The sequence below is a fragment of the Clarias gariepinus genome, chromosome 9 (genome assembly GCF_024256425.1).
Source record: "Clarias gariepinus isolate MV-2021 ecotype Netherlands chromosome 9, CGAR_prim_01v2, whole genome shotgun sequence".
Lineage (NCBI taxonomy): Eukaryota > Metazoa > Chordata > Actinopteri > Siluriformes > Clariidae > Clarias > Clarias gariepinus.
Window position 1 is genome coordinate 6191408 of NC_071108.1, and position 12736 is coordinate 6204143.

Below are 12736 nucleotides of genomic sequence, written 5' to 3' on the forward strand. Positions count from 1 at the left end.
AACAAAACAGAGTTCACAGTCCGATACAATGTAAAACGGCTCAAAATGGAAAGAAAACATGGAAGAATATGGCATCTGGGATTCCCCTCGCGATTTAAAAGTGCAGAGACAACATTTCACTGTGAGATTCATTTCCTATGGTTGTGGTTTTTGCCCACATGTTGGCAGTGTTGGAAAAGAGCCAAATTTAGTCAAGTGGATTGGTTATGATTTACATTGTATATCTCTGTCAAAGGCGTACAAGACTCACTTTGTCGGACCTAAGAACAAATCGGACTTAAGAACATGCTCCTGGAACGGAACCACCTGTACCGGTCGTGACAGAGAGGAGGATTTAGGACGGTGAAAAAATAGTAGCAAAGAGAGACTAGATGAACCAAGTTTAAAAGCATGCTCTTTATGCTTTAATGGAATTTTATCACTCTCTTATTACTTTCATAGTTCATAGTTAAATTATATGGATGTGTGAACTTTTTTCTCACTTCTGCCTCCTCCTTTAGTTATCCGTGCTGTTGTAAAAACTAAATACAAAACAAAACAAAGAAACACCTTGCACCGTGGCATAGTGAATTCGGTCGTGACCATCATTCGTTGCCGTGGGCTGCGTGTCAGCATCTGATCCCACTCAGCTAGCTCAAAGCCTGCAGCAGTGTCAGCGTACAGTGGCACGCTCATACAGCATCAGCCTGAACATTTTCTCAAATGATGCTCTAGACAGAGCGTCCACATGGTCACTGAGGTATAAGCGGACATCCATAACCTGCGCTCTCGGTTCCTGACACTGAATGAACAGTGTCACTTGTCACAGAGTCACCAGACTGTCCGTACACATGCATCTTAAGAACTAGGAAGTCTCTAAATTCTGTCATATGATTTATTTTTATTTATGTCCTTAATAAAACCATAGTAATGAAAGTGGTCATGTTTTGAAGCCGACCCTGAAATCTCCAAAGCAACAGTTCAACATGGCATTAACGAATACCTAGATATAGTTTCACTCGACACCGCGTGGAAATAAATAAATAATTAAAAGTCATCATTTCAGAAGGGTTAAATCACTGGCTCTCAAAGCAAAGAAAACAACTAAGGAGATGAGCAGAAATAACTAGAACTGGGTTAAAAACTGCCCCATGCATATTTATAACCTGGAAGGCTAGTGCTAAACCCGTCAACTTCATAGAAAAAAAATGTTATCTGAGATTTTTTTAAATGCTTGATATAAAGTTGCATCATCTAAAGAGCTTATGTTTAATAGTGAAAGTTTCCCCACCTACACACAGACACTCACAATGTGAGAAGAACTTAAGGATTGGGACTAAACAGCTGTGTGGCCATAAGAAAACCATATTTTAGTGGAACTAATTAGAGAAGAGGCTTCAGTTTGCTAGGGAGCATAAAGATGGGATTTTGGAGCAATGGAAAAATGTCATGTGGTCTTTTGAGTTCAGATTGATCCAGAGCGATGGGTGCGTCAGGGTAAGAAGGGAAGCGGGTTAATTGATGTGTAGTGTCCCCTGTACAATCCTTCGATTATGATCTGTGGTTTTTTCAGTTGCTCAGATCCAGGCTCAGCAATGTTATGTGGCAATAAAATGAAGTCAGCTGATGACCTTAATGTATTGAATGACCAGGTTATCACATCTATGGAGTAGGGCTGGGCGATATAACGATAACGATATGTATCGCGATAGACACGTGATCGATATCAATAAATAAAAAAAAGATAAAAAGTTTGATAATTTTTATTCTTTGTCGGAAGAAAACACAGGTTGCGAAGCTAGTTTAGTTGCTGTCATGTCATGTTGGTCACTACACATCACTAGGACCCTGAAGTAGTACGGTCGTGATTCATTGAGTCTGCCCATGCTGTTTTCGACGCTTCGCCGGATCTTATGTGATTTTGGGTCCAATTCCTGATTGAGTGTGTGTTGCTAGAACGCAGTGTTAGCTTCTCCGCTTTATTTTGTAGTTTCTTGCGGCACAAAGTGTATGTTTACATTTTAATTATTTGAGTTTTCCATGGTTATTGACATTTCTGTCTTAATAACTGAGGGGACTATGATCAGAGGAAGGTTAAGTTTAAAAAAAATATATTTTTCTTCTGGTCCTTATTTTAAATGGGTCATAAAAAATCAATAATTATCGATATTGACCGATATGAAACACTGATATTGTGATACAGTTTTCAGCCATATCGCCCAGCCCTACTATGGAGTTATTTCCCTTTTAGGGAACTTGTGAAATTGCCGTCCTCGGGTCGTCCCAATCCACAACACATTTCTGATTTCCAAACAGTAGTATTTTATAAAAAACAAATCGTAGGAGAATATCTGTAGCACCCCTATATAATATATAATATATAATATAAAATATATAATTTTCATAAATTATTTTTAACGTAGAAACCTGTTCTTGCTCTACAGCAGTTATTTGCTCGTAAGACTTTTGCACACAGTACTGTATGTGCAGAAAATTTTTCAGATGAGACTGGATAACCTGATGTGTTGTGATGTCGCATTTGTCAATACTGAAAAATAAAAGAACAAAACATTAGACATCGCACCATGTCCTGGCTGATTTTGCTACATTTGGGACAAGTGGAAAATTGTGTGTATCTCCTAACTGAGAGACAATTTGTTTTGTCATTACAGACAAGACATGCAGTAACCAGCTTACACATCTCAGTAGTGTTTGAATTGAATATGGCAGGAGTGTTTGTTCAGTTTCGGTGCGCCGGAGTGGTAATTTTGTTTCTATGGATGCGTGTGTAGGAGAAATCAGGAGAGATCGAAGGCGTGAAACAGCAGATCACCACCATGGACAAGGAGAGAGAGGAGCTCAACAGCACCATCGCTAAACTCAAACAGGTACGTGCAAAGAAAATATTAATAATAGTTTTTTTATACCATGGAAATTACTTACATAAGGACTTGGAGGCTTGGAGGACTCTTCACATAAACAGGTTTAGAAAAGTTTATGTGCTAAGGATTATTGTGAGATAATCTTTTTGGAGTTTAGAGAAGAAAAAAAGTCTAGTTGGCGTTGTTTATAGCTGCTGTAATAAAGTGATGATAGGAACAGACTTGCTTTGTAGACGCAGTTACATTTGATTCCACGCTGTTAAACATAACTGCAAATGAGTTCCACTGTAATTATTGGCCGATATATAAAAAGAACGAAACATTTTAGGATTATTTTATCTTGTTATAAGAAAGTAATTAGCTTTGGGATGTTAACATTAACATGCTTAATCACACAATATTATTATTGATTGATTAACTATAACAGCACATTCTGACGTATTTTATTCTTGATGTTACTTACAGTTACCTTTTAGCTCCTGAGTGACACCGCTGTCTAATATAACAATAATAACAATTATATCATTTAAACCCAGATGAAGCTACAGCAGGCACTGCAGTCAGAATCGGGACCTTATGACAGTTCTATCCAGACCCTGATGCTTTTCTGATAAATAAGAATAATTTATATACAGTGGAAGCTTAAATTACAAGCATATTTAAAAAAAAAATAATAATAAACAAGAAATCTCTTTAATGACACTCGATTGAGCGACAGAATGGAATCACTACTGTTGTTGTTGTTGTTGGTCTTTCGGCTGCTCCTGACAAGGGGTCGCCACAGCGGAATAGCCAGTACGCACTACAGCGTGGCACAGGTTTTACGCCGGATGCCCTTCCTGATGCAACCTTCCTATTTTATCCGGGCTTGGGACCGGCACTGCAACCTGTAAAGTAAAAATAAAACAAATTAACCTGCGCTTTACCTTTAAAGAATTGCGTGTGTAGCAGCAGAGAGAAAGAGTGTGTCTGTAAAGGCGAAAGTAGGAGAGGTGTGTGTGTGTGTGTGTGTGTTACGGACACACGGAGCAGGCTGATACAGAGAGAAAATGGATCATTAACCTCTCTTTTTTTTTTTTTTTTTGCGCTTTACACACATGCTGTACACACGCAATACAGACACAAAATGAAAAATGTTTTATACACACACACATGTAGTCACAGTGTTATAGTAAACAGTACACACGTGCACGGATGTTGATCATACCAGTACGAGACGTGCACTAAGACCCAGCAGGGGAGACGATTACCCACAATTCCGCAGTGCAAGAGAGAGAAAAACCATTGGCTCAGTTGTGATCACGTGTCGTCAAAACAAGAAGCGCATGCGTGATACATGATACTCATGATTTACGTAAACCAAGACTTGTTCGTTTTCCAAGTTAAAATTCATTAAAAATCCTTGCTCGTCTCGCGGAACACTTGCAAACTCCGTTACTCGCAGTCCAAGGTTTCACTGTACCAGTAATCTAGCTTTTTTCACTGTAACAGTAAAAATCTTTTTTTTTTTGTTTCTTTACCATGAGGTGAGCGCACATACCAATCAACATGGTAGTTTTACTGTGTATAGACAGACGGTGCGGAAGAAACAAACCGAAAGCACGACAGAGCCTGACTTTTGGGGGGAAAAAAAATGTGCAGTGCAGCGTTGTTTTAGGATTTTTAATGATTAAAATTCAATTGCCCTTTTCTTAATCAATTGCTTAAAATGTGCAGGAAATCAACTGAATATGAATATGATGATCATTTCATCAATAGTCTGTACTCTATTTTTTTTTTTTTCCTTCTTTGTCATGTCTATGGTTAATTTAACTTTATATCATGGATTTCTTGTATGTTATTTTTTGTTATTTATACAGGGCAGGCACGGTGGCTTAGTGTATAGCACTGTCGCCTTGCACCTCCAGGGTCCAGGTTCGATTCCCGCCTCTGTGTATGTAGATTGTTTTCCCGTGCTTGGTGGGTTTCCTCCGTGTACTTCAGTTTTCTCCCATAGTCCAAAGTAGGGCTGCAACTAACGATTATTTTGATAATCGATTAGTTGGGCGATTATATTTTCGATTAATCGATTAATCGGATAAAACCTAACCGCTTCTTTCATTAGATATTTCGCTTATAACTATTTAAAAAAAAACATAAATCAGGGTATTATTTATGTATAAAAATAAACTTTAAAAAATGCAAAAGGCACATATAGAGTTAATAATGTTTAATTTGGACATTTTAAACCTTGAAATGTACCTTGAAATGAAATGTAGTATATAATATATACAGTATATATATATATATATATATATATATATATATAGGTAAAAAATACACTGATATATTCAGTTGTTAAGATATAAACAGCTAAAATAATGTAATTTTGTATAATAAAATGATGTATGCATAAGTAAAACCACAGTAAATTACAAGTTAACTTTGTAGTGGACTATAAAAAAAACTGTATAAATGCAAAAAGCTAATAGTCACAAATGTACTGTTATTTGCATTCGCTGAAAATCACAACAATCACTAAATGTAATATTCTACTGTTATTCACACCGTGTAAATTAAGCTGATCTAAAATAGCGCCATGTAACTAATCACTATTGCTCATGAGGTGATTGCGCAATGTGATGCTCGCGAGTAGCACGTGAACAGATCTAGTGCGCGACTGTCCCGAAGTTAGCAAACAGTTTAAACTAAAAGCACTTCAACTATACAACTTTTACACCATAGACATACAGTTTTTACTGACCCTGCTGACGTTTCGCTATCCGTAACACCAACACGTTTTCTCTTTAAGTGTTAGTGCATGACATGCCGTGACAGCTCGGTCTTGCATAGCGTGCAGGTTACCGTCTTCTTAGAGGCGTTTAATGTAAATCACTCCCGGACCCTGGAGGACTCGGGGCGCGCGCTTTTTCCTGCCGGCGCTTCTGTAACCTCCATCGCGCAAACGGCTGTGTGTATTTGTACATCTTGGGGTCGCGCTTCTCAGTAACGTGCGCAGCCCAACTAATCGATAACGGCATTCGTTGACAACGAATTTCATTATCGATAATTATCGATTTTATCGATTAGTTGTTGCAGCCCTAGTCCAAAGACATGCAGATTAGGTTAATAGGTGTTACCAAATTGCCCGTAGTGTGTATGTGTGTGTGCGCGCGTAACCCCCTGCGATGGATTGGCACCCTGTCCAGGGTGTACCCCGCCTCGTGCCCTGTCTTCTGGGATATGCTTTGTGACCCTGTAAACAGGATTAAGCGGTATAGACGATGAGTGAGCGAGTAGCCTGGCTCGACAGTTACAGCATCTTGTTTTTACCATCATAATAATACTAAAATATTTCAAAAATAGAGCTAAATTATTACCTTTCGGTCTACAGCAGGTCAGTGAGGACATGTTTTAGTGTTTTCTCTGCTCTTGGCACTCCTAATTAAATCAATCAGCTAGGTGATTGTTGAACCACTGCTCTAGGGTGTGCATCTGTTCACGAAGCCTGCTACAGTATGAAGACGTGTTCATACTGAACTCATCCAAACTAGAAGTTTGCGTGTGTGTGTTTTTACGTGCGTTTGAGCATCACTTGCATCTGTTGCCAATATCTCTTTGGGGATATAACGTTTTCATAGCAGCAAAACCTGATTTCAGTTTAGCCATTACGTGGTCAATTTAAACTTAACTTTCTTCTGTATGTCTGTGTGGTCTTTGTGTGTGTGTGTGTGTGTTTTTTTTGTTTTTTTGTTTTTTTTTTGTAGGAGATTAGAGACACTGTAGATGAACAGCGGATTCTGGAGAAGAAAGGCAGTTCAGCAGTAAGTGTTCTCTCTCTCTCTCTCTCTCTCTCTCTCTTTATCTCTCGCTCTTTATCTCTCTCACGAACATAAACACTCACTTTTACTCTCTCATGCCGGAGACAGAAGAATAAGCGATGAGTCAGGTCTTTCCATCTCTCTGGATTCCCAGAAAGTGAATTAAAACACAGGTGATGGCCAGTTTGCGTTTCTGCTGCTCTAAACATCAGACTGGGGCTCTAACTAATGGGATACAGTTGGTACTCATTACCACGCTGTCCAGAGACATCATGTTTTTATGGTTTGGGAGAAATCTACCATCATAGTTTTTTTTATTAAAAAATGTAATTTCATAAGTTGTGAAAATCGTGCATGTTTAGATATGCATCTTGGAGCCGCAGCACGTTATGCACGAGGGCTTTAAAACGGATACGTGTATTAGACCTTTTGTTAAGGAATATACCTAAAGGGAAGTCTGTTTAAGCTTTTTGCGTTCAAGTTACGGCTCATTGAAGGATTTAGGACAGATTTAGCTCTCTACCTTCTGCTGCTTTAGCATTTTGTAAGCATTCCTTCGTACGATTGCCCACTAAATGGATTAATGCAAATGTGAATTTTCATTTAAATAATAAGGGTTTATTTCTATCTCTCTCTCTTTTTTTTTTTTTAAAAACCTTTTTATCCAGCTGAAAGATTTGAAGCGACAGCTCCATCTGGAGCGCAAAAGAGCTGACAAGTTACAGGAGAGGCTGCAGGAAATCCTGACCAACTCCAAGACCCGGACAGGTACGTTATGGGATGGGTAAACACTCCACGCTGCGCTTTTAGTGCCTTGTACCACTTAACCTATGTACTATGAGTTCAAACCAGGATCAATTCCGCATCACCGCAGGTATGTTTCCACCGGCAAGTTCTTTCCGAACCGCAGATTGATTTTCATATGCTTACGTGCGCATAATACATTGGGGTTAGTTTACTTTTCTTTACTCAACAGTGATCAAGTTTTCAGGTTAAGCCTCTAACACAAGTCCTCTTGTACAGTACAAAAGAATTGTTGCATCTAAAATGCATATGCAGGCTTCTTCGTTTATTCAGAGCGGCGTCTACTTGCTGAACCCAAGCCCAGCTGGACACTTTGCAGCTGGATTCCCAGAACATGGGGTTAAAAACTAGGGAGAAAAATCACCGGGGAACCTCCTGATATTATTATAACAAGATGCCTAGGTGGTGGTTCGTATTGTGATTCGTATTGTGATTGTGTATTCCGGTTTCATAAATATCCCTTTTCACTCACGCTGTGAGTGCTAATTAGTTTTACCTCTACATTATCATACATTTAGTTAATAAAATAAAATGTATTTTGGACTCAATGTGTCAATACGTATTTTTTTCCCTAATCTGTATATAAAGATAACGATTTAATGTAGGGCTATAGCTATCGAATATTTTAGTAATCGAGTGAGTATTTTTTGTGAGTAATGTACTTTTGCTTAATTAAAAAGCAATGTAGAATATATATACGGGGAAAAAAAAGATTAATTGCTTTTCATTTTAGAAAAATCAACTTTTATTAAAAAAAATAAAATAAACATGGTCATTATTCACAATACAAGGAATAGCCTAAAGTCGACTAAGAGGAATTAAATGCATTAAAGTGCCATACATTCTTATTGTAAGCATTTCTCAGATGCCAAAAAAAAAGGTATTTTAAATGACTAAGTTAAAAAAAAAACTAAGGCAAACATCACAATAATTATACGAAAACACTAAGTTGGGCAACTTAACTTTCAGAACTAAAAGTTATTTTCTTTGGCTCGGTGATATTTTTATTGCTCTTTTTTATTTTGCAGCCCGCAACAGAACGCTCCCTCAAATCAATACACAGCTAACTGTTTGCGTCTCCTTCCGCTTTGTGGGTGACATAAGCGCTGCTTCTTTGTCAGTGTTTAGTGGTGGCTTGCATCCGGAAGCGCGCTGTGTCACGCCAAACAAATAATTGCACAAAAACATAACGCGAGCTTTTAAAATTAATTAAAAGAAGCTTCGAGGCAGAAGGTGTTATAAATTTAAATATTTGTCATGTACCTTAAAGCACAGTAAAATTATTTTTTCGCGTATCTCAGTTATGAAGCTGGGGTCAGAGATACAGGGTCAGCCAGAATACTGTGATATCCCTGGAGCAGATACGGTTAAGGACCTCGCTTAAGGGTTCAACAGTGCCCAGTGCCAAGGGTTCAGTAGCCCAGTTACTCACAGCCTTAACCGATCGAGCCGTCAATGCCGGTAAAAAGGTAACGTCTGATCAGGAAGTCGACCTGTGGACCGTCAGATTAAAATTTCTGATGCTTTATTGACTAAGCTATCCAGGCTCTCTCTATATTTTTTCCCGAACTACACTTCTCCATGCAACATAATGCCAAGACTATAACTTTAAACACCAAACTATAGTTAGGAAAGGTGGACTTGACTTGACTTTACTTTGCTGGCCCTGAAATGCTGATTCCACAATACCGGGCATGGTGAAAGGTAAAATTCACATTATATTTTGTACTGGAACAAGCAAGCACAATGTAAGAAATGTTACGATTGATACAAAATCTGCCCTAAAGTCTCTACTGCCAAGATTAAGCAAAATATCAACGCTGCATGACCACGTTTCAAATTATCCGGTCCTGCTCCCTCTTCTGTATTTTTATTTCATAAAATATTACATGAAAACTTTTTTTTTTTCCGTCTTGGAATGAATGAGGTCTGTGTAGGGTTGGGGAGAATGGGGTTGATGTGGATGGGGCAAGGTGAGTGCGGTTTGATAGTTCAATATCTCCGCGGATGCGGTGAGCTGCTTTAGAAAATGTCTTGTGCATGCAGCATTAAAGATTTAATGCAGGTAAGTAAAGATGCAACAGTGCACATAAATAAGACAGCGGAGGAAACTTGCCTCGTGTCTCCTGCAGAGAATTGCTGAAAATTTGAAAATGCATCGTAAAAAAATAAATAAATTGACACTAGAAATAGAGTAGAGCCATGTTAAATAGTGAACATAAGAGCATTTCTATATGCAATATGATGAGAACTTGCATGGGAACTAAAGTGCCATGTATTCATAAGAAAACCAACAGTTAGTGAGACTAATCAGAGCAATGAACTGGACTGAAAGAGTTTAAAGTGACCTTATTCAATCCAGAGCATTGGGTGTTTCAGGGTAAGAAGGGAAGCACATGAAGCGAGTGTGCGCTGGAGGCAGTGTTATGATCTTCAGTTGCTCAAGTCTAGGCTCAGCAATTTCATGTGGAAACAAAATGAAGTCAGCTGACGACCTGACTGATCTGAATCAAATGGAAATGATTTACTTTTCTGATGGCACAGGCATATTCCAGGATTCACATGGTACAAGAGTGGCTCCGGGAGCATACTGTATGGAATTCACACAAATAGTCCACATAAGAGCAGCAGACATTGTGGTACATGCAATTTGACCCCTTTAGCTAGTTTAAATTAGGAGCAAACCATGTCATTCCTGCAATCAAACTCAAGAACACAAGTGGTTAAAACTAGTAATAACCGGGCTCAGACCAGGAAAACACCAACTTACTCAGATTTATTGCACAGGATCTGGAATGAGTTGCTCTGAGTTCAGTAAATATTGTCAAATTAAATAAAAAAAACCTCTGGCAATTAACAAAGGAGCATTGCTTAGCCCTTTGGTTAATTTATATATACACTGTATATATACAGTATCTATGAATATATACATCTCTATGTAATTTGTGTTTGATCAATCATCATGCAGATATGTTAGCTTCTTAAGTGTATAAAAATAATCATACAGTTTAAACAGTTTGCTGAATATCTTTTGCTAAGTAAAGAAGGACATTTCCATCTATGGGTGGTTTATCCTTCAGGTGGTGCAATTATCAGACGAATATCTTCACTCATATTCTGTAACACTGTGAGGATCAGGTTTGTAGGATGAGTTACAGCAGATCCAGCTCCCCACCCCCTTCCACCTCTGGTCCTGCAGCAAGGACCGTCTCCAAAAAGCCCCAAGATACTACTACAAAAAACAAAAAAAACAAGAAACAAAACTGCTTCTTGTCCACTGTTGTGGTTTTAAAACAGTTAGTCCTCCAGGGGATGTTCCTTTTCTCCCTGACATCCCTACAGCATTATTATCAGGGCAGGGCAAGAGGTGTAAATATTTAATGTAGTCCACCCCCTCTCTCTACCCACCCCATCAAAAAATTTGCCACAGCGTAGGCAGATTTGCTCTCTGAAGGTTTTTTGGTGAGGGCAGTGCTCTCCCTCTTTTGATGCATCCATTATTTAAACGGCTGTAAATGTTTAATGGTTGCTCTACAGAAAGTTTAGAATCAGACATTTTAAAGTAGGAGGAAAATCAAAATGGTCTAAGATTTTTCCACACACTCAACCGTTCTCTTAAACACTCAGCCACACACACACACACACTGTAAAGAGAAGTAACAACTTATTTAAAGTGAACCATCTAGTACACAGTCAGTAGTGTCAGTATATTAATAGTGTTCCAATATTTTAGTTAGTCACACTTAATTTACGAACTTTAATTATTATATTATATTATGTTACAAACTATAGTTATATATATTGCATTTATATATAATTATAATGGCATAAAATAATGTGTTCATGCAGGTGATTAGTCTATAAATTTTAACGCATTGCTATTCTCTTTAAATGCAAATGAATCATATAACCAAGTTTAAACCTAATGGCTTTCCATAATTGCAGCTCAGTTACCCGGCAACGTGTGATAATTTGCACGTTTAGCATCGATACTAAGACGACTGAGGAAACATCACCAGGTGTGCTGCATAGGAAAGTTCATTGTAAAAAGCTTCTAGATAGTTTGGATAAAAACGAAAGTTGTGCACTCAAGCTATCTTCTCAAAGGAAACTATTTTTTACAAAAATACAATAAATGTAAGATGTGGGTATAATGTTAATGTTTGAGGTATATTATTGTATAATCTGTAGATACATTTTGTAAGCGAATTAAGAATACTTTTTTTTTTATTCGATTGACAGTAAAAAAAAGTGTCACTTAAATGATAGAGATAATCAAACAAATACTAATATTACACAAAGATAAGTAGAGTAAATGTAAAATGCAGTTTTTAAATGATTTTATTCATTAATAGCAGACAAAAAGGGCAGAAATGTGAAAAGGTAATTGACCCCTAAAGCTAATGATTGATTGTGTCACTTTGGGCGGAAATCAAACGTTTGCGAAAACTGGCAATTAGTCTTTGACATGTCTGTGAAGGTCATGTAAAAGGTCATGCCACAGGATTTAAATCCAGACTTTGATTAGGACATTTCAAAACCTCAGTCATGGTTATTTTATTTATTGAATTTTATTTATATTTTTGTAAACCATCTTTTAATCCGTTTTCCACCACAGGCCGAGTCTTCATGACTTTACACTTTCCTGCTTGGCTCTGATAATAAATCACAGGTTCGCTGTAATGCACCCGCGTCGATCTGTATCCGTTCAACCAAGACACAATGTACTTGTAGGGTACGGCTCTCAAGTATCCTAAGGTTTAACAACGAAGAAGAGCTTTGAATCGTCGCTACACAACGACAAAGCTCTCTATAGGCAGCCGTGTATCTACTTTCACATTTACGGATGGAGACTGCATCAGCACTTTAAGGTAAAGCTGCTCTGATTAAATAGTCCGCCACAGGGAAAGTCTTCAGGACAGAGGACTTTGCAGGTGAGCAGTAACGGGACAAGCTGCGTTTTATCTCGCTAACTTGGATAGATGGAAAAAGAGAGGCTGGTAAGGGAAGGGGAGTTATATTTGATAAATATTCATTACCATTACATATAACAGTAAATGGATAACACTGTGACCTTTTGTTATTTAATAAATAAAATTGTGTGTCCTTCAGAAGCAGCTGCTTGTTTAGTAAGATGTCCAGTTCCCCTGAACTGGACATTTACTGTTACTGGACATTTACTGTTACTGGACATTTACTGTTACTACACTTACTGTTTAGTAAGATGTCCAGTTCCCCTGAACTTATTGTCTACTTTCAGCAGTTTTTACA

At 38.0% G+C, this 12736-nt stretch overlaps 1 protein-coding gene across 3 annotated transcripts in view; it reads left to right on the plus strand.

The window, feature by feature from the left end:
* The window catches only part of gripap1 (GRIP1 associated protein 1), a 70556-nt gene that overhangs the window by 23707 nt on the left and 34113 nt on the right, over positions 1-12736 (plus strand). For all 3 annotated transcript variants that reach the window (XM_053504249.1, XM_053504250.1, XM_053504251.1), the window contains 3 exons: positions 2772-2867; positions 6608-6664; positions 7330-7429. In XM_053504249.1, coding sequence (XP_053360224.1) covers positions 2772-2867; positions 6608-6664; positions 7330-7429 — 253 coding nt within the window. The remainder of the gene's footprint in view (positions 1-2771; positions 2868-6607; positions 6665-7329; positions 7430-12736) is intronic.